The sequence below is a fragment of the Cyclopterus lumpus genome, chromosome 22, assembly GCF_009769545.1.
Source record: "Cyclopterus lumpus isolate fCycLum1 chromosome 22, fCycLum1.pri, whole genome shotgun sequence".
NCBI lineage: Eukaryota > Metazoa > Chordata > Actinopteri > Perciformes > Cyclopteridae > Cyclopterus > Cyclopterus lumpus.
The window spans coordinates 11,464,178-11,491,624 of NC_046987.1; the positions used below are offsets into that span (position 1 = coordinate 11,464,178).

At 39.2% G+C, this 27,447-nt stretch overlaps 2 protein-coding genes across 5 annotated transcripts; one reads left to right on the forward strand and one right to left on the reverse strand.

The window, feature by feature from the left end:
* Nucleotides 1–4: 4 nt before the first annotated feature.
* dhrs7 (dehydrogenase/reductase (SDR family) member 7) lies at nt 5–3,824 on the reverse strand. Its single transcript, XM_034563285.1, has 7 exons — nt 3,601–3,824; nt 2,772–2,924; nt 2,452–2,558; nt 1,932–2,171; nt 1,583–1,705; nt 1,260–1,475; nt 5–403 (listed from the first exon to the last, which is right to left on the reverse strand). The coding sequence occupies exons 1-7, from the start codon at nt 3,728–3,730 to the stop codon at nt 362–364; spliced, it is 1,011 nt and encodes a 336-aa protein (XP_034419176.1). The 5' UTR covers nt 3,731–3,824; the 3' UTR covers nt 5–361.
* Nucleotides 3,825–5,143: 1,319 nt separating this feature from the next.
* On the forward strand, nt 5,144–27,077 carry ppm1aa (protein phosphatase, Mg2+/Mn2+ dependent, 1Aa). 4 transcript variants are annotated; one of them, XM_034525568.1, is made up of 6 exons: nt 5,144–5,561; nt 6,517–7,370; nt 7,479–7,596; nt 8,893–9,004; nt 9,153–9,210; nt 16,418–21,268. In XM_034525568.1, exons 2-6 carry the CDS (start codon nt 6,534–6,536, stop codon nt 16,445–16,447), a joined length of 1,155 nt encoding a protein of 384 aa, XP_034381459.1. In that variant the 5' UTR covers nt 5,144–5,561; nt 6,517–6,533; the 3' UTR covers nt 16,448–21,268. The 4 variants fall into 4 exon arrangements, with proteins under 4 accessions (XP_034381459.1, XP_034381457.1, XP_034381458.1 ...); XM_034525566.1 differs by lacking the exon at nt 16,418–21,268 and adding an exon at nt 25,589–27,077 and having other exon boundaries at nt 5,157–5,561; XM_034525567.1 differs by lacking the exon at nt 16,418–21,268 and adding an exon at nt 25,589–27,077 and having other exon boundaries at nt 5,157–5,291.
* The last annotated feature ends 370 nt before the right edge of the window (nt 27,078–27,447 follow it).

Consider the following 27,447-nt stretch of genomic DNA (forward strand, 5'->3'; position numbering starts at 1 on the left):
AGTGTTATGTTTCCCTAAACCAACTTTCCAGGGCAGAAAATTGATCCAACTCAATTTTATTAGGCATTCAAAAGGTTAGTGCAAGTGCTTTGTTACATTCAATATATAACCCCAATACTATAATGTAGGCTTTCAGCCATAAATTCACATAATCTTAAGACAAAGAAATATAAAATACAGGTTTTTATTTAACATTTGAGATGAAAGCCTAATGAAATAGAAAATATACCCATTTTTATCAGACCCTGTCGAGCACTGAGCTCCCAAAAGCAGTTGTTCTTCGAGATCAAGGCATAGACCCCCATCACTTTCCAGGTCGAACATAAGGAAATTCATGCTTTTCCTCTTGAGGATTTGACCTTCAGGAGGACTTTGGCTTGGTGAAGTATGCAGTGTCTGCATCCTGCAAAAGTAAAGGCTGGCAGTTGGTACCGTTTGACTACAGTACATTTGATCTACATTTCTAGGTGTGTTTTCACCCCAAGATGTTATCCTTTAAAAAAGGTAATGATTTTTATATGACATTTTGCATTTCCAAAATTACTGAGCTTAACTTCCCTTTGAAAATTAGTCACATGCAAATTCCCTTAAACCCGGTGTTTCGGAATACTATGTACATTATCAAGTTTTTCTTTTGTCTCAAAAAGGTATACGTCACAAGTCTTTAACACAGTGAGAATCCCCCGGTCCTAGGTTGAACGAAGCAAGGTCAACCATACAGAAAGCAATTACAAGGTCAACCAAAATATGACACAAAAACTGGTCTCATCCCTTGTGAGCGCTTTCTGGTGCATTCTGACTAAAGTGAGCCTTTCTATCTGAATTTGGTTTCTTTAAATATAGGAAATGTGTTTTTCAGTTGTATAGGAGATGTTTTTAAGAGGTCCTATACACCCAAGGTACAAACCAGGTGTTTTCACTCATTTTGGTTAAACAAATCTCAACCGAGTCTATGTGAGCCTTTGGCTGATTGTCAGTAAGTATGAATTATTCCTAGAAAAGTTCAACATGTTGGGAAACATGCTCATTTGCTTTCTTGAGAAGAAAGCAGATGAGAATATTTCTAACCACTCATATCTGTATGCTAAATATATCGACTGTGGCAAACCTCATTTACATATTTACTAGACAGACCTAGACATTGTGATATCCGAGTCGGGAAGACCTCAAGGATGATAAATCTAGTCAATGCATTGGTTGAATATGCAACATATTGACTTTGTCCACATATATTTCCTAAAATTAGATTATATACCTACCAGACCAGCTTTGAAATTCTGCACCCTTTTTCTGCCCAACACGTTTGTGACGAACCAGGCAAATGTAGGAGCATACTGCCAGGTGTAGTAGAACAGGAGGAAGGGCTGCTGTGCAATCCACATTTCCTTGACACCATTGGCAATTCCCACCAGCATTAAACGCACACAGCGACTCGTTGCCATCTTGTGCCCCTGGTTACCAGCTGCAGCCATGGGCTTCGGTAATGGAAGGAAAAGAGGTTACTGAAATAGCTACTGTCATATCACATACAGGTAAAATATCGGATTGTTATGTTCAAAATGAACAGCTCTATAGCCGATACCTTGAGCACTTCCTCCGTGAAGGCATTTTGGACAATTTGTGATTGCACAGGCCCTGGACACACCGTGCTGATGAGTATGTTTGGAAAGTCAGTCAGCTCGGTTCTAAGGGAATTAAAGAAACCCTGTAGACAAAACAGTAAAAATCAGCAACAGGACCGAACACATATTTCACAGATAGAGAAAAAGTGAGAAAAATCAACATTCCTGAAAAAAGAAATGACTTAATCAACAACGTGTTGGTAAAAACTGTCTGAGGACACCGGAGAAATTAAATCAGAGAAAACAAACAGAGTCTTATGTGACTATTGCAGCTGTGGTCCAAACACTTGCTATCTGTATTCCCTTCACCTGAAGGGCATGTTTGCTGGCAGAGTATCCCGTTGCCAGGGGTGCCCCGGCCAGGCCAACTACGCTGCTGACGGTCACAATGCTTCCTCTGCCTTGCTGCGTCATGTGAGGCAGCACCTGCTTGGTGATGGAGACTGTACCCAGGAAGTTGAGCTCCATCAATGCCTGATACACGTCAATGCTGGTCTCCAAGCACAGAGAGCGCTGACTTCGGCCCCCATTGTTAATTAGGACATCAATCTGAAAGGGAAAATTTGACAACCACAGAATAGGGAAACGGCATGATTTGAATACATTTTTAACTTTCAATGTTAAGCTGTTCACAGTATAGGGTAACGAGAAAGTTTGAATATGGCGTAAATATTGTGATTTTTTAATATATATATATATAATTAATTAATTAATTACACATTGTTCAAGGTCTTCATTCCTATCTGTGAATGACAGTTTGTGACATGTTCTTATTGCAATTAAACTAATGATGAAAACACATTGTATGATAAAAGAGTAATTGCCCTACATGTCCAAAGTACTGAATTGCAGCTTTTGCTTTTTCTTCATGTGATGTCCTCTCCAACAAATCAAGTGGAAGAACACGAATATCTTCATCCTGAAGATCGGAGCACTCTTGAGGAAAGCAATTACAGAAATGATTCAGCTATTCGCAACTGAGTAAGACTAAATTAAAGTATGACCAATGTTATTATAGTGTTACACTGCAGTGTAGCAAGAGTTTGACAAAGTATTTGCACATTTTAAATCAGCTTTCTTTTCACTAAGCCATTCTATCGATATATATCTATATATCTATATATACACACATTAGTTTTATTATCTTACCTAAACAGCTACGTTTCACCCTCTTTAGCTCCTCCTCACGTCGAGCAGACAGGATAAGTCGTGATCCACACCTTGCTAGCTGGTGGGCCAGCTCCTCACCAATACCACTGGAGGCTCCAGTGACCCAAACCACCAGCCCTTTCAGTTTATTCTCTGGTTAACAAAAAAAATACAACTGTCAACATTGCATGTCATATGCTGAGACTAACATGACCCTTATACTGCAATTCATCCCAAGTCTAAAACAGCTTGCTAAACATAATTTAGGCACTAGCGTCAATTTTGTTTACTGCCAATCCCGTGAATCTGGCGTATATAAAGTATTGAGTCATAATTCTCGCGGTAGATCCCGGCCAAAGGTCTGAAAGTGAAAAAAAAGAACTGAACCTGAAAATAGATTTTAACCCCCAAAAATAAGATTCGAAACTGTAAAAAAAAAATTTAAAAAAAAGGTTGAAAGTTCAAAATATTAAACATGCTACTGAAAACTGATGATCAAAAACTGAATAATATGAAAAGGTCTGTACATCATTCCAAGACATGACTACGCTGAACTGGAAAATATTCACCACTTATAAAATGTGGAGTTTGACCTCTGAAATCCTCAGACGAGCAACGTGTGACTTAGTAATAAATCAAAGTGAAACGTTTGGCTAATTATTGTTAACCGTTTACTTCGTGCTACAAAACCTCATTGACTTCACGTTTATCGGGGAATATAAACATTGACACCGACTGTCCCCATTTTATCATCAAACATTACGATACATTTATTTGTTTGTGAATAAGAAACGGGACTCAATAAGAGACATGAGTAAGGTTTCATTACCTGGCCTGTGTCCGAATAGACCTGCCCAAAGAAGAGTCAAGTCTGCGTCCGCGAAAATAAAACATAGGAAGTTAATAAGTAAATAAAGTGGTACAAAACACCACAGTACAGATGCAATGCAGCATTCCATTTGATGAAAATGAATGAATCACGTTAGACTTATGGTTTAAGTTAAGTCGCCATCATGTATAATCAAGCTTCTGCCACAACAAAGCTGCAGCAAAAGGATATCGACGTCACATCCGCTCAAATATTTTCAGAATTAAAGCTGACATTTACTGTGGTGAATGAAAACTTTTTCGAATAATAAACTTCAACCAGTGTTACAAAGAAACTTGTTGGTTCTCCAAAAGCGATTGCTGTTACAAAACACAATTAACTTTCAGAACACAGGGACAAAATGATGTTAAAATGTGCAGCAGTGCAATACACAAGCTGTCATGTAACCAAAAGAGAGATGGAAGAAAATGTCCATGGCCTCTTATGTTGCAATAGGGGTCAACAGAGAATGAACAGGAGTAGCTAAAAAGAGTGACTGTGACACTGGGTTCTATTACGACAGGTACCAATTGTTCCACAGTAGACTTCTGAAAAGTATAAGGGTATTATCTGGACATAAAACAGTACATCTCTAAAGTACCAGTTGTCTCATATTCATTATCAGTTGACAAGAGTGCAAGCTCCTTTTTTTTGTTAAGTATATAGTGAATTTGTTGTTGAAACAGGTTATGCTTTTTTCTCTCTCTCTCTCTCTATTGGTGCAGGCCATGCATTTGGCTAATGCAGGTCTTACAGAATATGGATTGTATGCAATATATATGTATTTCATACCACTGACGGCACAAAAAAAATAACAAGGGCAGGTTAATGATATTAGTGCCCAGACAATTATTATGGGAATTCACGAGTCCTTTAAAACCCTCCCGTGTAAAAATTCTAAGCCATATATATATATATATTATATAGAATTTTTATATATATATATATATATATATATATATATATATATATATATATATATATATATATAATATCAGATTGGGAGTCTATTTTGCATTGGTTACATGCCTCCTGTGTTACAGTCTGAGCAGCCACAACTCTACAGGGATGATGTCATTTTTTTCGAGTACACAACCGGCAACATCCGGGTCCTTTCTCTTAGGACTGTGTCATAGATGCATTAACAATAACAGCATACCACGTTTAACGATTGCACACCATTAATTCTACATTGCTTATTGGGCGACTTAAATCCATGAATGTATAATAAAATCACCCGTCCACTGGTCGAGCGACTCGAGCCTGCTGACTTCCACACGAATGGTATTAAATAATTTAATCACGCAGCTCTTTCCAAACGTAATTGGACTGAATGGCTCAAATTCTGAAAATGTAAATAGTCATTTTCGGGGGGGGTTTGTGACGCTCAGAAAAATGTATTCGCCATTTTACAGCTGGTTCTTTTCCAATGATTGTATATGGGAAAAATGGCCCAGTGTGCGTCACGTGATGATCCCGGAAACTGTAATTACCTATAGCAGCCACTACGCCGAAATCGCATCACAGCGCAGCGCTGTTCCTGGGGGCTCTCGCTGTGCTCCTCAGAAGCTAACGTTAGCTAGCAAGCTGTCAAGTGGAGAGGCTGGGACAGACGTTTCAGCTTCCCCCTGGCTTGACCACACAAATCTCCGGTCCGTAAATTCCCTCGAAAATCTGTGAGAATATTCTTAATATCGCCAGCTGAGATAATGTAATGCATCACGGGCGCGCGCAAAGAGGGACCTCCGCACTTAACCCATTTATATGAGTCTCGAGTGACGATTGCTCCTTGCTAGCTAACTGGCTAGCTAGCCTAGCTAAACCGCCGAGAATCCCCTAGTTTCGTCGGTGTAATCTGAGGCTATTCGGTCCTTGTCACCTTCCCAGTTTCCGTTGCTGTCAACTGGTATTTCGGATATTTGGTAAGTCATAACATGTTAAGTCAGTAACTGTTGAGGAACATTGTGTAGTTTAGCTTTCCTAGCCGTTTTAGCATTCAATGCTAGCGATAATACGTTAGCAAGGCCGAGGACTTTCCTTGCCTTTAGACAATGTTAGCAAACCGTGGTAGAGGGAGGCCTGTCAAAGTTAGCTGTCGGGGACAAGGGTCAAGGCCCACAACTAGGTACGACTGTTTGTTTATGTGGGTTATGGTCCAGACATGCTACAGAATTAACTTGAACATTTCCCGTTGATCTAATACGTTAGCAAATGGTATCTTGCTGAGCAGGTCAATGTTGTACATTGGCGTATCACAACGTTAGCATTACTGTTTGATTTGCCAGATCTCCAGAGATTGTTTTGTAGTGGTTATCGAGTCTGTTAGCTGGCGTTCAGAGGGCAGGCATGTAGCTATAGCTTTAACTAATATTTACCCGAATAGCTAGTATGGTGCTAGTATGTGTTGGATATTGCTACGGTCAGATAGATTGTGTGTCGCGGTTTAATGTTATTCAAAGTTCAACTAAATAACTTACACCGACTACATTCAATGTTACACTTGATCAGACAGAGGCTGAAGGGCGTTTCAATCGGATCCACATCAGCAGGGTTCCTAATAAGTAGCCAAAATGTTTACACGGCTCTACTATTTTTAGATAAGGGCAGGGGACCTAAACCTAGCTCCAATATGCCAATCTTTTACCACAACGCGATGTAATGCGTGCTATTTGTTTTTATCCATTGATACACAACTGTGTACATTCGTTTAGCACTAGATATCCAATATTTTAGTTTATTTATTATAAAATATACAGTTTCATAATTTCATGATCAGAAACTGAATATTGCCACAAAGTCCTTAAATAATTGGCTTCATTAGTAAACACTTAATTTCTGTCTTATCTTGTAATTGGATGCTTTTCACTTGTGTTACAGGTCTTAAGAGAAACACAATGGGTGCATTTCTCGACAAACCAAAGATGGAAAAATACAATTCCCGTGGTGAGGGCAACGACATGAGGTATGGGCTGAGTAGCATGCAGGGTTGGCGAGTAGAGATGGAAGATGCACACACAGCAGTTATTGGTCTTCCTCATGGTCTCGACCCCTGGTCATTCTTTGCTGTTTATGATGGGCATGCTGGCTCTCAGGTGGCCAAGTACTGCTCTGAGCACCTGTTGGAGCACATCACCAGCAACTCAGACTTCCAGAGTGCTTTGCAGGAGGACCCATCTGTAGATAGCGTGAAGAATGGGATCCGCACAGGATTCCTGCAGATTGATGAACATATGCGAACCATCTCTGAGAAAAAGCATGGTGTGGACCGCAGTGGTTCCACGGCAGTGGGAGTGATGATTGCTCCAAGCCAAATCTACTTTATCAACTGTGGCGACTCACGGGGACTCCTCAGCCGGGGCGGAGGTGTTCACTTCTTCACGCAGGATCACAAACCCAGCAACCCTTTGGAGAAGGAAAGGATCCAGAATGCCGGTGGCTCAGTCATGATCCAACGAGTTAATGGGTCTCTAGCTGTGTCTCGGGCTTTGGGAGACTTCGACTACAAGTGTGTACATGGAAAAGGTCCTACAGAGCAGCTTGTGTCCCCGGAGCCCGAAGTGTATGCAATAGAGAGATCCGAGGGGGAAGATGAATTCATTATACTAGCTTGTGATGGCATCTGGGATGTCATGGCCAATGAGGAACTGTGTGACTTTGTCAGATCAAGGCTAGAGGTGACGGATGATCTTGAAAGAGTCAGCAATGAAATTGTTGACACCTGCTTGTACAAGGTATGACATGTCCACAGAACCCACATCAATATTTTGTTACACACTTGTCTGTTATAGTAACCTGGTTGATTTACATCACCTATGTGTTTTGCTCTTTAATTTTTACAGGGAAGCCGTGACAATATGAGTGTTGTTTTAATCTGCTTTCCTGGGGCGCCAAAGGTATCTCCAGACGCGGTAAAACGGGAGGCTGATCTGGATAAATATCTGGAGGGCAGAGTGGAAGGTAGGAGCAAAAAATCATATTTGGGGTCAGTCGACCACAATAGAACTTGGGATATTGACATCACAATACCTTTTTAGTTTTGGTGTGAATTTACACTTTATTCAGTGTAAATTCCATGTTTCCTCTGTTTTACATCATGTTTTAAAATAATGTTAGCCTTATTAACATCTAGGCTGATGGGAAAGATGTATAAATGTTATCTGTCACAGCTTTGTTTAGAGCCAGGAAAACATCAAAAAGCCTGTCTGAAAACAGTTATTTTATTTTTACATTACATTACATTACATGTCATTTAGCTGACGCTTTTATCCAAAGCGACTTACAATAAGTGCATTAAACCATGAGTCCAAACTCAGAACAACAAGAATCAAGCGAGTACAATTTCTTCAATAAAATTAAACTACAAAGTGCTATCAGTAAGAGCCATTTAAGTGCTACTAAAGTGTTAAACTACAAAGTGCTATCGGTAAGAGCCATTTAAGTGCTACCAAAGTGCTACTACGGCGCTACCTTCCCTATTCAAGGTATAGTCGAAAAATATGTGTTTTTAGTTTGCGACGGAAGGTGTCAATGGGGAGCTTGTTCCACCAATGAGGAGGCAGCACAGCAAACAGTCGTGACTTCATCGAGTGTTTAGCTCGTAGTGACGGAACTACAAGCTTGATTCCACTATGCTCAGGCAGCATCTACAGTGGTCAGGAAGAACAAAGTTTAAAAATAAGCAAACACTTGACTGAGTATAATAAATGAAATCTGCTTGATTATACATAACCACTTGTGGTTTCTAAATGCTTTTTAATTTTATCACTTTTTCAGAATTTAAAGACTTTACTCTCAGTCTCTACAGTTAGAGCGCCACTGGTAGAGCTTTACAAAAAATTCTAAATGCTTTTAGTTGTATGCCTGTTCTTTTAGGGAAAACATTCACTTTAAGTGTTGGGTGAGAAGAAGCTAGGAACCCACTGTTAATGACTTTAGCTCATTTTCAATTACATTTAAACTTTTGAGCAAAGAACATAAGACATGTATTCAAATTGGATGCCAGTTCATCTGGGAATTAAACTTAACACACGTTGTTCAATGTTGACTTGACAAGCAGGAGAAGAGGTTGTCTGTTAAATATTTCTGGTAAAAACCTTCAGTTGGAGGGAAAAGGAAAGACCTCCAGAAGAGCAACAGAGGAGGTGTCACTCTTCCAGGATCGATAGACATGTAATGCAATAGATGTTGTGTATACAGAGAAAACACTTGCATTTTGTTGCGAAACAATCCAAATATAATTTTGTTTTCCAACAGAGATTATTAAAAAGCAGGGGGAGGAAGGTGTCCCTGATTTAGTCCATGTTATGCGGACGTTAGCATCCGAGAGCATCCCCAACCTCCCTCCCGGAGGAGAGCTGGCAAGCAAGTGAGTGAGCTTTGTGTTTAGAATTGATAATGGCAAGTTTGTCTTTTGACAGTGATTGTCAGTTTAATCTTTTAAATGAAAAATAAAGTCCAATATGTTGTTTTTTTATATATATATCTCTTTACCTTTTACTTTTTCTTCCCCTTAGACGAAGTGTTATTGAAGCGGTATACAACAAACTCAACCCCTACCGGAGTGATGACACAGTAAGTATGCCAACTTGTCCTTTAACTATTCAATAAATGTGCTTGGATTGGTACATGCATGCTTTTTGATGTGTGACCAGCAGATTTGAAATACATTTAGCATGTCATTAGTATTAAAAAATATGATCTAGACTTGTTGCCATGTCTAATTTACTCAAAATGCAGTCAGAAAAGATAACGTTACTCACGGACTCATCGGTGACGTAGTGACTCTACAATGTCTCTTTGCCTTTTGTCTAGTTTAAGTGAATCTAAAAAACAGAACATTTATAAAATGATATTGTTGTAATACTAACAATATGTGTATGGCTGGCAACACTGTGTTGCTGTCATGAATGTAATGACAGCAATGTCTTGATTGTTTCCCTTAAATAGTCCTAGTAAAACATAACTTGTCATAACTGACAAAAGACCACAATTGCATTGCCGGTCCTATGCCAAAAAGGCTCAGTTTCATAAAACATGAGCTAATTTCCATAATTGGTGCTTTTTAAATCAAAGAGGGGAGATCTAATAAGGGAAATTGTCTGGTATTTTCTCTGGTTTTGTGTAAACCTGCATTCTCTCACATACTGGTTTAAAAAAGGAACATTGCTCATCATTCTTTTAAAATACAAACGGACCACAAAGCTGTTGCCCTTGTCCACTCGGATATAAGGCTTTTGAGTTTTCGTCAGATAAGTTCACTTCGTCTCCTCGGTAGTAAGTCAGACACGTTCCCGGTGGGTGTTGGCCTCCGCCAGGGCTGCCCTTTATCACCGGTCCTGTTCGTGCATTTTGCAGCCGAGTGCGAAGCGGCAGGGATGAGAGTTAGCACCTCCAAATCTGAGGCCATGGTGCTCTGCCGGAAACCGGCGGATTGCTCCGTCCAGGTGGGGGCAAACTGCCTACCCCAAGCGAAGGAGTTCAAGTATCTCGGGGTCTTGTTCACGAGTGAGGGTAAGGTGGAGCGGGAGATCGACAGGCGGATCGGTGCGGCTGCAGCAGTAAAACAGGCGCTGTACCGGTCCGTCTTGGTGAAGAGGGAGCTGAGCCGGAAGGCAAAGCTCTCATTTACTGGTCGGTCTACGTTCCAACCCTCACCTATGGTCACGAACTCTGGGTCGTGACCGAAAGAACGAGATCTCGGATACAAGCGGCCAAAATGAGCTTCCTCCGTAGGGTGGCCGGGCTCAGCCTTAGAGATAGGGTAAGGAGCTCGGACATCAGGGGGGAGCTTGGAGTCGAGTCGCTGCTCCTTCGTGTCGAAAGGAGTCAGCTGAGGTGGTTCGGGCATCTAGTCAGGATGCCTCCTGGACGCCTCCCATTAGAGGTTTTCCGGGCACGTCCAACTGGTAGGAGGCCCCGGGGGAAGACCGAGGACACGCTGGAGGGATTATATCTCCCGGCTGGCCTTGGAACGCCTCGGGATCCCCCAGAATGAGCTGGAAAGTGTTGCGGGTGAGAGGGAAGCCTGGGTCGGCCTGCTGAACCTGCTGCCACCGCGACCCGACTCCGGATAAGCGGGTGATAATGGATGGATGGAAGTTCACTGGTTCAGCTGGATTTGAATTGTGCATGCTATCTTGTCCTTGACAGCTTTTGTTTCAGTCTTTTATGTTTGTATAAAGATGGACTTTTGAAATTACTTTAACACCGAGTTATTTTTTTAAAGTACGGGTCCCTTCAGAAAGCCGTCAGGCCCCTTGGCTTCCTCTGTATTATGTGGTGCAGCTTGAATACTCAATGGGTTAAACTGACACAAAGCTTTCAATGGAGAAAGTAAAATTAGGTTCTTTGAAATATTTGCAATTATATTCAAAGTGACTCATAGAAATCATCTACAGTATTCATAACTGTATTCAACCTTTTGAGTCATTTGACCCACCTTTGGTGGCATTTGTACTTTCAGTTCTTCTAGGACACATATATTTATCATCTTTGGACAACTGGATATTATCCACTTGTTTGCAGATTTTCCCCAGCTTGTTCAAGCAGGGAAGTGGGAGGATGTGAACAGTTAAGTTTTCACAATAATTCTTGGTAAAATTTGAGGTTTGGCATGGCCACTAAATAACTAACATTCTTGTTCTGAAGCCAGTCAGAAGTTGACTTTGCCGTATGAGTAAGATAGGTGTGTAACATTTTTTTAACAGTGAGTAAAAGTTATATGAAGCAAAATAATAGATGTACATGTTAACTTAATCTTGGCTGAAGGTGAAATAAATGTGACATTTTCTTCATAACCGAAACACAATTGTTTTAATTTTCTTTAAAGTTTTGTGCATCACACCATATAGTGAGGTGACAGTACTGTTGTAGCTCCTGTAGTGTACTGTGATTGTGTTTTTAAAGCACAAACATCCCCTTACCATTTGGTCTATCCCACCAGATTCTCCTTAAGAATTTGTCTGTATTTGGCTTTATTGTCAGTGGTTCTCAAACTTTGGGGAACACTCTTCTAGTGGGGTGCAGTGATATTACAGGAGGAAATGCAGAAATACCTAAAAATTGAATACACAAGTTCAAAATACACGGACATAAAAGGCATTAATAAATACATGGCGAAATGCCCGTACCTTTTGTGTAAATGTTTACGCTACGCCGTTAACAGGTTACACTTGCGCGACGGCCAAGATTATTGGTGATCCGCTGATTCCTGCCGTTTTGCCAAAAGACAATCTCCGTAAGATCGGCTTTTCTGCTGTTGCCCTTCAAAACAAAAGCTCAACATTGAGCATGAATTGAGATGGGCTTTACCGCTGTTGCCCTTCAAAACAAGAGCTCAACATTGAGTGGCCGTATCAAGCCTGCAACCCCATTTAAAAAAGATTTGTAGTGGAAAGCAGGCTCATTGCAGCCACTAATACTAATAGTACTTGAGACACATATCTGCACTAATTTTGGTTTGCACAGGTTGCACGGTATTGTTTTGAAAATGTATGCAGTGTAAAACTATGGGGTCAGATCAGTCTCAATAATTGCAAATGCACACAGAGAGACTTACAAATGCAAACACAAAGATTTACAAATGCGCACAGAACTATTTACAAATATGTTTGATTTACAAATGCACACAGAAGGATTTACAAATAAATTAGACTCTCAAATGCACGCAGAACGATCCACAAATACCTTTCCAATGCACACATAAATAAATTACGATTTATGTAAATGTAAAAGAAAAGCCACAGAGATAAGCCACGCCCCTCTAAGGCACGAATGACACGAATTACGCTCATGTGATTGTTTGAAAATGAGGGCGACATCTGATTGGCTACAGATAGGTCTGTTTAAAAAAAACGCATTTGCAAATCTAGCCAAGGCAGGGGAGTCTCATAAATCCACACACAGATGTGAAGCAATCCACAAACAAATGCAGTGCGATTGACAAATAAATACATACAAATCTACAAACAAATAGAAGAATCCACATAGAAATGCAGAAATGTATTTGTTTTTTCTTTTACATTTATATAAATCATAATTTATTTATGTGTGCATTGGAAAGGTATTTGTGGATCGTTCTGCGTGCATTTGTGAGTCTAATTTATTTGTAAATCCTTCTGTGTGCATTTGTAAATCAAACATATTTGTAAATTGTTCTGTGCGCATTTGTAAATCTTTGTTTGCATTTGTAAGTCTCTCTGTGTGCATTTGCAATTATTGAGACTGATCTGACCCCATATAAAACTCTTATTGTTCTAACAAAGTGATTGCGCATTTCGTTTACTTGAAAGTGATTTCAATTTTCTTTATTCTATTATTTGAAAAAGCACAGATAGAGGAGTCATAACAAGTTATTTCAATAAAAAGTCAGCATAGACTATTTTGTTGGGGTGGTGGGGCATGAACATTTTTCTTCCTCCAAAGTGGGGCGTCACAGAAAAAGTTTGAGAACTACTGGTAGAGATCCGTGTTTGATGGCACATAGCGCTATGACTGAATTCTGATGAGTTCTGTGTTCTTTTTATTAAACAACAGACTGTTTAACTTATGCGGTCAGTTTTTACATGCCCTCTTTACAAACCACAGACATCATTTTGTGCCTGCCCGTTTATTTAATTATAATCTTTTAGACATTTTAATACATTTAAAACCTCAAGTGACATTTCATCCCTTTCACCCGTTTCTCTGAGTCGTGCCTGGTTGCTCGGTTTAGATGTATCCATCTAGCTCATTCTGGCTCTTAATTCTTCAGACAACACCTTAACATTAATAAGTAATATTATGCAGAGTATGTGAGAGACGTAACCCCTTATAAACACATAGATTTGTGAGAAGAAATACTTATAGCCCATTATAAACTTGTTTAGCACCACAAAATACAGAAAAGGTAATTGAGGCAGTGCAATTTATCACATTATTCAGTAAAATTGAAATGGTTTGTAAACTTGGTCTTTGCCATTCTGGCAGAAGTCAGTATTGTGTAGACACACCATTTTACTAAAGTCCCTATAAGAAAGGATGACTGCATAGAGTGGTAGTTGTCAATAGGTCAGCTGACACCAAGGCTGATCTGAAACCTATATATATCTATATTTATATCTATATCCGTTCGGAGCGCATGTCAGTTCAAAGCAGTAAGATTGCTTTGCCCCCAAAAGTGGTGCTTGCAGCATATTCAAGAACTGCTCATCGCTGGTTGACTCCATGGTAGAAAAGTTAGGTTGGACTTTAGGATATCCAGCAGAATAGGTGAACTGCGGTCAATGAGTCGTGGCCTGTAAAGCCCCATGTGTTAGCGGTGCATAGAGAAATTGTCTTACATATTTTGTAATAGGAAATTTAAGCCAGAAATTGACGTGATGGTATTCGATAGATCTTTTTTTCTAGAGAGGATGTTACAACTACAAAAAAAAATCATTTGTGTTGGCGTTTTAGCAAATGTTTGCAGTTTGCCAATCCAGGTGTAAAGAAATCTGAGACATTTGCACCAGTGTTCACAAATAATTTGTTAGTTTAATTTTCACTCGCATATGCAACAACATATTTACACTTTAGTTGTCGTAAAGGAGAGCAAACAGAGTAAAAGGAAGAACATTTAATTATATTTATATTAGCTGATACTGATGAGACGCACTGATCAGTTTCATATTTCCAATTTTTTCACATTTATGCTGTTCCTTTTTGAACAGGGAAATCAGAATTTCTCATTTTATTCGGAAATTTAAACTATAACGTCACCAAGCTTGGCCTCAAAATCCAAGATTCCTGCTCAATTTATCAACAGTAAAGAAAGCTGTGATAGTATGCTGTTTATTAGCACTTCTTCCAACACGTCTTATTTATGTCTCCTTAAGTCAGTGATGCATACAGTAATGTCTGACTTCTATCTTCAGACATGTTGCTACTTTGTTTGTATGACTAAAATAGCAGCCTAATGAGTTGTTGTTGTTTACTTGTATTGCTAACAATAGTTAACCTTGCTGGAGCAAACCATTACGTTTTCCAATTGATTTCCAGCCGCCGCTTGATAGTTTTATGTGGGCCCTCAGCGTCAGACGGTGACTTCACAGCCAGCCACACATGCACAGACTTCACGTTGAGTGATGAAGACTTAAAGCTCCTAATTTGTCACAACCGAAAGTCCGGTGTCCTCCCGTCCTTTGGAGTCTGGACTTCCAATTCCAAAAGTACACAAGTCTGTTCTTAGCGTATTTGGTATTGATAACCGGCCCAGGTATTTGTTGTGGTCTATCTCAAGCACACTTGATGCAACTAATCAGACTCTTAATTAGTTGCATCAGGTGTGCTTGAGACAACATCTGATTTGCAAATGTGTGCTCTTATGAGGGATTATATTAAGGGGGTTGAATCATTTTACGGCTGCAGTAATTATAAAAGTTTGAATTAGGAGAAACCATTTGTACCATTAGTTGTGTTGAGCTATTTAAATTGTGCTTTTTGAGTTTTTCTTTATTGAAAACCGCTGAACATTTGTAAGTTTTGCCAATAAACTTAATTTGTAATGGGGGTTGAATAATTTTCAGTGCAACCGTATATATTTTCACACTATATTGCAACCTGTCTGATAGGATATATTTTGTGGTCAAAGAAGACGCTTGAAAACGGTGCATAAACACATTTAATTTCCTATTAATCTTTCACAATAAACGTCCGGCTGCTTACTCTTCCTCCCTGCAGTTTTAGTAGACTTTTTTCATTAAAGAATAGCTGCTAACAAAGCTCCACTAATTAGTTGATAAACACATTTCATTTCCTATAAATTTTGTAAAGTAAAAGCCCTTGTTATTTTTCCTGTGTACTATGTTACTAGCTGCAGATTTAGTAGACTAGATAGTATAGTAGTGAAGAATAGCCACTAACAAAGCGCTGCTAATTCACATTAGTGACATTTTCCTTTTTAAATCGTCACAATAAAAGCCTTTGTTGTGTAAAAGCTTTTATTTTGAAACTGCATAATCAGGACAGTTGGGTTATCAGCAGTAACATAGCACCACTCCAGCTGTGGTTTTCCTCCTCTTTCCTTTGCTCTCGCTCTGGAGAGAAACGCCTGTGTGAGGGAAAGATTAAGTGAGACCTACATTTGACAAATTGTCCAGATTGAGACCACATGCTCTCCAGACCTCACTGAGATCCAAACTCGATGCGAGCCAGGCCACCTCGGCATGTGGTCTGTCAGTTCGGATCCCAATGCAAGCAAGATTTGATCTCTGAGCTAACAGGCTTGACTTTTCAATGCATCCTGGCATGATTGGATGACAAAAGTTGCATTGAAAAGCCTAATGTTGTAGTTTTCTTTGTATTAGCCATAACCCGTGGCAAAGTACACATTGTTTGTCAACAAGACTTTCCAAACATTTACTCCAATTCGATGTCTTGAGCATTTTAGTTTTCTTTTTGTGTGTTTGGTTAAAAAATATATTTTACCATATATTTGAAACGAATAACTTAATGTTTTCTATGGCAATTGTATATAGTTGTGTTGTACACTGAACAAGTTAATGCAGCATTCATTAAAACAGTGTTTGATCAAGTAACAATATATTACTTATCTCCAGATCATCTGTAAAAGTATTTTCTATAATGTCAAAGATGTTGTGGGAAATAATGGTGTAAATATCCAAGAATATCAGTCAAATCCTGGATGATTTTTATTTTCAGTTTGTGTCCTACATGCTTAAACCTGTCCAGCTCTTGATAGAAATATCATGGATGTCGAGCCAGTCTGAAGGGTTTTTCCTTCCTCTCCTCTCTTATCAAGGACTCTGCGTCCACAGACGACATGTGGTAACACATCCTCCCACCACTAACACAGCATAGAGTTTACAAACCACCATCCTCTCAAGACCCACAGCAGCTCAGCTCAGCAGTCTGTCTCTCTGTCACTCTGAGCTTTTGGTTTCTAAGAAGGGAATTTCATGGGAAGAGGAGGAAGAGGAGGAGGAAGAGGAAGAAGAGGAGTTGCATGCACACAACCCTGGAATAGTGCAGCACCAGTCCACTCTGGAGTTCAGGATCCCCACCCTCTTGTCTCCCCTTTTTATGTTCACCCACCTTAATAGTCTCCTCTAAAGTAATCCATACCATTTGAGTCCCCAATGTTTTCTTTCTTTTTGTTAAATAATCCGCTTAAGTAGTAAGATATTTTTTTTGCTGTAATTAATTTGATTCACATTTCCTTGTGTGTGTTTGTATATTTCTGTTTTTGTGAAGTGCAATTGTCCTGTACAAACAGCCTGTATTTAATGCAGCTTGATTTTAAGTTAAAAAAATGAAAGAAATTAAAAAGAGAACCTTTTATGCACTATCTGCCTTTTCCTGCTCTTCTGGAATTGTAACAAAAGTCTATTCAGTGAATATTACTGCTTGTCCTCCAGGCACAATGTCTCTGCGCTTTTACTTTCCTTTCCTTTTTCTTTTTTTTAAAGTTAGTTAGTCTATGCTCCTTTTTTTTAAAAAAAGAAAAAAAACGGGTAAATTGTATAGTTGACAGCACAGTAAGCTCTCTATCAAACCATTTTAAATCCTAATTATTTTTTCCCTGTGCTTTTTTTATTGTATTTTATTTTTGTACGTGTTTTTCTCTACATCCTCCCAATAATAATGGCAAAGTGTTTCTCCGTTATTTTGGAAGTGGCAAACCTTTTTATTTTTGTTCATTTCTTCAAGTCATTTGAGAAAAGACGCCTGTTAACACGTTTGTCCGTGCAAATAGATACTTGCGAGCGTGAATGGGTGCTTGTGTCAATCTATGTGCGCACGTGTGTCGGTGTAAAGACAGATCTGTATGTGCAACTCTAATTTAAATTTGCTTTGGTGGTTCAGACAACAGACCAGCCTGGAGTTTAAGGGAATTGCTCTCCCAATGCTTACCCATTGGTTGCCCTTTTTTCAGCCAGTGTTCCATATCACCCAACATAAGCTTTCACTACTTCTTATTCCGAAAGGCTTTGGATAACAGAGTTTACATGCTGTTATGCTGTTTGAACAACTTCAAGCTATATATCAGAACTATACAGTAACCTGAGATGACACAGAGTAGTTAAATTGACCCACGGTGTACAATACATCGATTCTAGACTAGTTTACACAACTATTGTGTCATATTTAAATATCAGTTTCTAAACGTACATTGTTACCAGTGCCCACTGTGGGTGCCATATGTTTCAGCTTTATGACAGCCTATGCCAAGTTTATTTTTCATGAGAATAAGTTTTCTTTGTGGTACAGATAGATGTTTAGCTTCTACCTTTAACATCTGGTCATCTGACAGATGTGAACAGTTTAATCACTGAATATGTTAGAGATAATCCCTCGTTACCAGTCTAATGATAGGACAAAACTGACAAGATATTGATTCTAAAACTTACAAGGCTATTTTTATTCTTCACAAGGTCTTCAGCTGGACATTCAAACCAAGAACAAATCTGCTAACTGCAATGAGTTCTCATGGTTGTATATCACCTTTTTATTCTCATTGGGTTTGCTCTGCCTCTCCCACATCACCACAAGCCACACCACAATGCAGTTTGCTGCTATAGTGTATGACTTGTGTGTTGGTTTATTCTAATTTTTTTCCAAATTTTTTTTTGCCCCCCTTAAAGAGATGAATCGCCCCTTACTAAATCTGTATTTGACACACACAGTATATGTATTTCTTGAAAAGAAATGGTTTTATTTCAGATTTTGTCTAAAGATTTGTCTAAAATTGCATTGTTGGAAATTTATGTATGTATATATTTTTGACTTAAGCTTTCAAGGAATAAATCATGTCGCTTGAGTTAGTTTTTTGCCATGGACAAAATGTGTCTTGGGGTGATTAGTTGAATATTTGTGTGTTTTGACAAAAAGCTTTCCCAATAATCATTTTGGTTTCCCTCTGATCAACACTTAGGGTTTGAACCGTTTCATTTACAAAATACACAATAACAATGTACATCAATTTATCAGAATGACAATCCTAACTATTTCACCGCATTTAGGATTTCTGGTGGTTGCAAATTATTAAATCTTTACAAAACACTGACCGTAATCTTAAATGATCTGCTTTCTAATATGCTTTTGTGGCCAAAAACGCTCAGAAAAAGTGGAATGTCTATGTAATAATATAAAGGAGTACAGAGCTGTAACCCCATTAAATATGTTAAACTGTGAGTGATGTTCACTTTGAGATTTCCAGCTATTAAAAGTACACAAATACCGTTTTGGTCGTGCTGGAGAGTATTGTTTTGATGAGCGGGTCCTCGCTCTACTAGCATGACCACAAGGAGCCAGTAATGTGTAGAGCAGCAGTTGGTGTCTTGGTAACGAGCCATAAGAGAAAAGCTGATGGAGAAAGTTTCAAAAATCTTTTGTGAATATGGAGTAGCATTGGACATGTTTGTTAGGCCTTAGAGACACATTGCATTTTGTGAAGAAATGTTGAATGTAAACCTAACTGTGTTTACAGAGGAAACTCCACAGGGTACCTTTAAACAGTCACCCGACAAATGGCACAAATAGCAACATAATCATAATTCTGTGGATTTCTTTGTGCGTTTGCATACAAATGTATTTTTACTGAATATTACCTCCCTTAAAAAAGCAACAACAAAAACGTTAATACAACAAAATACAAACAAAACCGTAAAAACATTGTTAATTCACTCCTTTTGGTTTAAAATGACAGTATTGTATTTATGTCAACAATACTTACTTTTATTTGTTTAGTTAGTGCACTAAATGTCTGTCTCATCAAACAGTTTTCAGCACCACGCTGCTAATTGCAAACCTGGTAGGTGTTGATGGCTCTTAAAGCAATTTTTCACGCAACTTTTCTTTGCGCTTTAATAAGGAACAAACTATATTTCTTTGCCTTTTAAGGCCATCAATATCCCCACACCCCTCGACTGTCCTGTGTTGCTCTAGAGATGTACAATTCATGATGTGGTCCTTAAATTATGCTGGTTAATACCCCATTTCTATAACAGGCCACAGAATGAAAAATCTAGACATTTGCTTTTTAATGTTAAAAATTGATGTAGCTGCAATATTAGCAGTTATTGATTTGTAACATCTTGGCGTTTTTGTTTAAATGATGTAAAATGTCCCATGGCATCCCCGACAAAAAATTAACATTCTGTTTTAATTTGACATTTACTAAAATACCTCATAACTTTTATAGGAATAGTTTATGTCTTGTGTTGTGTCGATCTAAACTGTTCAGAAATTAGTTCACGTTTGGAGACTATAATGAAAACATGTTTTTGTTTTGTGGTTCTCCCCCTTATCATTTTGACACTGATCTATATGAGTGGGATACACCTGTGCTCATGTACAGTATTTGATTGAATTGTGCTGATGTTAACAAAACAAGTACAGATTTTAGTGGATACTGCAAATGACAACGTATTTTAGTAACTAGTAATGCTTGTCGTATACGCTAACCCTCAAAGGCCCTCAAATGCTCACCTGTGTGATTTCACCAATTTGTCTACTTGTGTGATGCTCATTTAGCTCAAATCTAGAATTGTATCGAGAGTTCAGGGTTTTAGAAATGTGTGGTGTGCGAGAAGTGACGAAATGACTAAAGTCATATGCACTGATCATCTGTATAATCAGCTTTTTTCCAGAAAATTGTTATTGTAGAAAAAAAGATTATAAAGCTATTTACAGAGTTACCTTTGGTTGCCTGGATTGCATCCTGTATATTCTTGTACGGAGGACTACCTGGCAGAAGTCGAAGAGATTTTAAATGCTTGCGCCCTCTTGTACATATTGATGTACCTCAGTTGTGGCGTTTACTGTGTGACCCTGAGCAGTTGTGGTTTATTTGTCCCCACGCAGGGCGACCTGAGCCTCACTTTGCTGACCTTTTTCAGCTCATAAATAAGCTCACCGATTTGCCTTACCCAGTCTCATGTTGCCCCCCTAAAGTACTTGTTCAACAAAACACTATGATGAGGAGTAATGCTTCTGACATTACACTCCAATAGATTCAGAACTATCCCCATGTTGGGTACTTAAGCTATCAACAAAGGGACTTTGTCCTGGTTGTCACATGGTACAACTTTTCAACCATCGCTGGTTTGTGTGTGTGCCCCATGTCACCTTATTGAATCTCGGTCTTTAAAGCTTATTTAATTTTTCACTGCAGATGATGTCATACTTTTAACTAATGCAAGTGTTTTAACATGGTAACCTCGTAAGCATTCAAAATGTGCATACATACATTCATGTCTGCTATATTTATGATTACATTCAAGAATAGCTTTAGAGTGCTGTAGATAAGTATTGTCAATGTCGATTCAAATGCTTCTCAGAGGCCTCTGTGAGTGATTTTACAAAGTTCAATAACTGTATATTTTGTATTATGTTCTAGCTCCAAAGGAATGGCAGAAAAAAAGAAAATGTTTAAAAAAGCTTTGTTCCCTGAACTAAATTGTACTATTTGTGTTGTCGATTGAACAAATTGCATTCCTTGCTTGTGAATTGATGCATTTTTCTCCCTGCTCTTACATTTTCTCCCTTCTTTCCCTCCTTTCTTTCATTTTTTAGCCTTTGAAGTTTGAATAAAATTTCTAGTTTGCAGAATGTATTACTAAATAAATGGGTTGTCATCTTGTACCTCTCATTTCATCACTTTTTATCCGTTTGTGCTTGTTGCATTATATTATTTTACGAAAAAAGGTATATACTGTAAAAGCCAGGGCTGAATGGAGGATATCAGATCCAAACATGCTTCTTTGTATCGTCATATAATATTATCTGTTGGCAAATGAACTTGCTAGCATGCAAGTTCATTTGGTTAAGACAGACTAGTGTGTAGCTCTGTAGTGATGCTCACTATACGCATTCAGCTTCTTCGTCATACAACTGCAGACATAGTTTAAATATTAAAAAGCACAATGTACTGTAAATTATGATGACTCTTGTGTATTACATCTAAGCAAATTTAGCAATACTTAGCGCTGTTCTGACGGTATCCTGAGAATCCTTTAAGACTAACATCTGGATGAACAAGTATTTGTTTTATTTCATGATGAGAAGTGTGTAATCCGATTCTCTAGTTCCCTCTTTTTGCAACCACAATGTATTACTATAATATATTGGTATATGTTGATGTTATTTTCCAATATTCTACATTTTAATACAATATAATGCATAAACATCTGGGCAGGGACAGATGTATAGTGCACATGGATTCAGGAAATACATTTGCAACTTGAGGATCTTTCTTTATCGTGCAGTGGACAGAAAGCTTTCTCATCCAGATGTTAGAAGAAGCTTCAGAACAGCTGTAAATTTACCTAAATGATCTGTGTGTTTACAAACATCGCTAAATAATTAATTTTTGAACTAAATGGAATGAAACGTGAGTTTCTCAAACAATCTCAGTGCTTCAGTTTGTGCATGACAATTAACAAGCCCTTTCATCGCTGCATGCTTTGGATCAGCACAAGCTTTCTAAAGCCCAGTGGTGTTGTTGACTTGTCCGGGTATCAGAGTCGTGTTTGTCTCCCTGCCTCTTCTGTCAGTGTGTGGTGAGTGCATGTCAGAGGAGGGGTCAGGACGGTCCACGGTCACTGGGATTAAGAACCGTAGGAGGGATTACTCCAAATGTCAACATAATGTCATGAGCTGTGTGAGAAGGTCAAACGTTCAAACGGTGCTCAGTGGCGAGCAGTTAATAGATCAGGTACAATTTGGATTGTTGTGGCTCCTGTGAGGAATTGAGTGGCATGTTGAAAACACTTTCTTTTTTTTCTTTTTATGTTTTTGCGTATTACTTAAAGATACTGAAGCAAGGTTAGATCTATTATGCAGTTTGGAGTTTGTTTTGCTACTCCCAAAACTATTAGTGAGTATATTCAAGATTATTTTGTTCTCAATGAGTGGGTATATACCATTAGATATGGAACAAAATGTCTACCATGCTATTGCTTTCTCTCTTCACTCACTGTCTGACTGATTGATGCAAAACCAACATCCTCATCATGCAGCCAGCAAGCCAGAGGGGGGCAGTGTTAATAGCTGAGACTGCTTAGAGACCAGCCGGAGCATTCGCGCCCCACAAACACTCCTCTGTCGTTAATTGATGGAACATTCAATGTCTAGTTATTAAGTAGATGTTGATTATGACTTAACATCATTTTACACTTGAGGTGGTGAATCATAACTTCCTGAATATCGTGTCTTCTGTTAATGGTCATTGTCAGCGTGTTGTTGCATTTTTAGCCTCTTGTATTAAATGTGTTAGGGACTATTGGCTACTGCTGTATTAGATTGATATGTACTGAAATAAGCAGGATCACATCACCACTAAATTCAGACTCTTGTCTAAAACTAGCATGTTTTTTTAAACACATACATCGATCTTGGAGTCATTTGCATGTTAGAACGGCACAAACGGACTCATTAGATCTCGGGCCACCTGTGCACTCCTAATGAATCATGCTGCCCTCATATTCCCCCACATAAAAAAAAAAAAAAAAAAGGCGGCCACGTCGGCAGAGGCCATCATCAAATGGAGCTGGCTCGTCATCTGCCTGCCATTGTTTAGAGCATGTCATGCTCTGCTTCTCATGGCGGAAAGCCCCATTTGAGCTTGACTAATGCAGCCATGCAGACGCAGCAGTAAGAGGTGGGGGTGGTAGGGCACACCGCATACTCTGTGTGGATGGTCTCTGCACTGAGGTCACTGAGCTCCACATTTGCTAATTTGCTTTGGAGTGCACTAGCAGCCATATTTTTCAGGGTAGCTCTGTAAATAGGAGGGACATTTTTTGATTGAGTTAAACACAGGCAGCCGGGGAAGGGATGTCTGTGACGGGTGTTTTGTGGACAAGACGTAGCTCGATAAGGATCAAGTCCAACGTTCTCTATTGCTTCTTCTCCCCCACCCGCCATGCTTTCCTTCTCCATTTCCTCTTTCTGTGCATGTTCTTGTTGCCTGAGGTCAGTTTGTCACAGAGAACACAAGCTTTTCTCACTTGGTTGCAGCGATTCAATGATTGGTGTGTACAAACAAGCATATCAAGCAGGGATGACATGTACCCACCTCCCCTCCCTCCCTCCCTCCTCACGCCCTTTTCTCTCCTACAGACATCTAACATCTCTCTCTCTCTCCCCCCCCCCTCTCTCTCTCTTACACTTAGTGGGAGTGAATGTCCCCTTGCATGAGGTGTGTTACACAAGCTGCTGCCCTGGGAATCCCGGGCCAGCTCATTACCCTGCACCCCTGAGACAAAGCTCACTGTAAATTAGGACATCAAACGATGCAGGCTTGTTAGAGAGCCACAGATACACCCATTAGCATCAGCACCTTTCCTTGTTAGAGCCTGTATCAGCCTTCGCTCCCACCATCACCACTCTGTGTCCTGTCATTCCTCCGCACTGACTGGAAGATTTAGGATTAATGTCAGCTCGAGCCAACAGGTCAGCACTGTTGTGGTCCTGATTGATCGGTGGTGGCAGGAAGCTGCGGAATTTGTTGACAGCTGCCCACTATCCCTGCCACTCTTATCCATATTTCCTTGTGGAGATTGGGGGGGGGGGGGGGGCTGGCTGTCTCAGAATAACTTCTCTGGAAAGTGACACGTTGTTTGTCATGGCTACAGGGGATGGACAAAATAACTGAAACCTTTTTCAATACAACATGTGTTTTTCTTTTTTAATAAACCCTTTTTGTTGATTCTCATAATGTATTTTTTGTTAAAGGTATTTATTAAACTTTGTTTAAGGGATTCACCAGTCTTTGCATGTTTCTTTACATTGTCTTGGAAACAGTTCATTCACAACAGTTCAAGTCCCTTAACTTTATGGAGATGCAATATTAAAATCACTGGCCATAAGACAATATCTAGTTTATTGATATTCATTTTAATATGTGCGTAGCTCCCTGTGTCAATGTGTTTTACAGCTAATTTTTTTTTCATCATTTGCAAACACAGAAAAATGACATGTACTGTGGCTATAGGGGAAAGTCCTAAAATACATAGCCAAACTGAATTAGGAAAGAGGAGCAAGTAGATGCTTAGCAACTCCGACTGACTGAAAGACACTCAATGTTGTATTTACTCAACCTGACCCCAAAGAACAACCTCCACAGTGGACAATGAGGTCTCAACAAAACCCTGCAGAATTCCCTGCTAGTCTGTAGACGCAGAGATAATTCAGTTTTGTCTGTAAAACATAGGTTAAATACCCAGTTAATGATTATCTCTCTGTGGTTAAGGACTGCTAAAGGCGTACAGTGTTTGTTCGGTACGTTCGTTGCCGTCTTCTGACAATCCATACAGGCAATTTTCTTCATTATTGCTTTTGTCTAAGACCAACTATTGTGCTTTACTGTGAAGATGTATTGATGCGACAGCAATCTTTTGAACCTGCACAGCCTTTTCTTGTTTACGGCATGCTCTCTTGTCTGTCACTAGGTTGGGGATGGAAACTGTCTGTAGGTGTCTTGTCATCAGGCGGTCTTCGGTGGGCCCTCAACCATTAATGGCTTTTTTTTTATCATAATATCCCAAGTTAATTTTATTTATATTGCCCAACACCACAAATCACAAAATTTCCGTCAGAGCTCTTTACAATTGGAACAGCCTACAACACCTTCTGTCCTTTTCAACGGTCGCTTCAAATAAAGAAAAACTCCCCGAACAAAAAGCCATTTAACGGTGGAAAATGGGAGGAACCTCAAGAAGAGCGAGAGAGGAGGGATCGCTCTCTGAGGACGGACACACTTGCAATAGATGTCCCGTGTGTAGAATAGACCAAAAGGTGTCGGGCTCCTTTTTTTTGTACAGATCTGTCTTTTTCATCTCTTCTGCATGCTGTCTGACATCTGGCAGCATGCAGCCTGTGGGTGATTGAGTCATTCCTCCTGCATGCCGCCACTTCATCTGCATCTTTAAACTTCATCTCATCTGCATCCTGCTCTTCTCCTTCCCAGGACCCAGACATCCTCTTCTTCCGTGGTTTCAGCTAAAACAAGAACTAATCAGGGGATGTCCAGCAAGCATTTGTTGTCTCATATTTGTCCATCACCATAATTAATGAATCTCCTCTCACTTCATCATTTATTGAATGTGATTTCCCTCCACATACACATCTGATTTACCCAACTCGTTATTCAACATTTGATCTCCACGCTGTTTGACCCATTTTAAGATAAACTTATCTACACCAGCTGAGGCCATTGCATTACATCATTTTAAACAGTGGCTTAATTACTTATTTCAATACTGCATAATACAATGTGCAGATATGAAAATGTGCCTAGTTTTCTATCATGTAGCTCAGTTTATAAAACATGTTTTGTTATTAGATTTGTTATTAGGATAAGAGGGCAGTGCAGAGGTTCAGGTAGCTGAGCAGTAGGAAGCTGTGAAATTCACCACAACTAAAAGGAAATTATGTAAGACTGTATCATCAAGCCGGTCTAGAATTAAGGAAAAGATACTTGCAGTAAAAGTGTTACCCCAAAAGACTCATTATGGGGCCAAACTACATTCACTTTATTCTGTATTCTGAATGGCTCTGTTGTCTTCTTTCTTTCTAAGAACATTGTTTATTACAGTAATTATTATCTATGTAACACTAGGGTGATGCAACATTGTTTTCATTAATCACATTTAAAATAATCCACAACCTATTTTCAGTGTATGGAGATGCACAGGTGGGCTTTTCATGTGTTGCTTTGGAGTTCTTATATTTCACTCTATCATGAATCCAAAGTCCTAACTCTGCACACGTTTTCTTTGTTTCTGATCAGATTGTATACATTTCCATCCCTTTACCCCAGAAACAGTAAATCCCATCAATGGAACCAAGCCAGTAAATGCAGTTGTACCTAATATTTGGTGTGACTCTCCACAGCTGCTGTGATAACTATTGCAGTGTTTGCCTCTAGGTCACTGTTGCAAAGAAATCCCTGCTGTACCTTTCTTCTCAGTGACTGCATATGCGATCTCCACGTGTATGAATTCTCTTTGTAGTCGCGTTATATATTGATGGGCATTAAGCAAGGCTTTATCAAAGCCCTCTATTAATGCTGCAAGCATGTTTACCTCAAAAGGAATCAAATGGGTTGTGCGCCTTGGTTTTTCCTGGTTCATCACACAACTCTATGTTGCTTTTGTTATTTACTGACCTCACCTCATGATTCTTAACTGAACCATCTGTAAAAGCCAATGTAGCTGAGCTAAGTTGTTGCTTCTAAGGCTGAATCGTCCAAACAAACAGGTATTTTTCATTCCTGCTGTATGACCACAGATTATTACACTGCCTGCAGATTAGGCTTTATGTCTCAAAGTTAATACTGCACTGTACTGTATAACTGCAGGCCATGTTTGTCCACTGAGGGAGCAACATTTTAAGTATCTTGAGTGACTTAACATTGTTCTGTGAGAAATGTGCCTCCAATAAAACCTTGAACACAGCTGCCACTCTTTGTATGTTGTTTTATGTGAGAGCCATTGTGTTTCCGTTTGTCAACAGCGAATTAAGACAAGTTGACATCGCCTTCAAGACGTTAAGTGCTTTCAGTGTCTTTGTCATTTTCCAATACTATGTTTTTCTTCCCGCTTTACATAGATACAGTAATTCCCATCTAACACATTAAAATAGCTTGCACTAAATTGAGCAGAATACAAGGATGGACAAGGTCTGAGGACAAAGAAAAGAGCAGGTTGACGACAACGCTTCAGTTTTCTGAATGTATATAGACTGTATGTGCTTTCATTGTGGACAAGTACTGAGTGAATATACCTCAAATAATTAGTGCTGCATATCAGTGACCTCAATTGTTTT

What these genes read in the sequence shown, in the direction of transcription:
- dhrs7 (XM_034563285.1), bottom strand. Translation starts at nt 3,730, where the DNA reads ATGGAATGCTGCATTGCATCTGTACTGTGGTGTTTTGTACCACTTTAT. An exon ending in GGTGAAACGTAGCTGTTTAG is followed by an intron (nt 2,559 to 2,771) that starts GTAAGATAATAA and finishes GCTTTCCTCAAG; the next exon opens with AGTGCTCCGATCTTCAGGAT. An exon ending in AGAATTTCAAAGCTGGTCTG is followed by an intron (nt 404 to 1,259) that starts GTAGGTATATAA and finishes TTACTTTTGCAG; the next exon opens with GATGCAGACACTGCATACTT.
- ppm1aa (XM_034525566.1), top strand. Translation starts at nt 6,534, where the DNA reads ATGGGTGCATTTCTCGACAAACCAAAGATGGAAAAATACAATTCCCGT. An exon ending in TTGACACCTGCTTGTACAAG is followed by an intron (nt 7,371 to 7,478) that starts GTATGACATGTC and finishes TAATTTTTACAG; the next exon opens with GGAAGCCGTGACAATATGAG. An exon ending in GGAGGAGAGCTGGCAAGCAA is followed by an intron (nt 9,005 to 9,152) that starts GTGAGTGAGCTT and finishes TCTTCCCCTTAG; the next exon opens with ACGAAGTGTTATTGAAGCGG.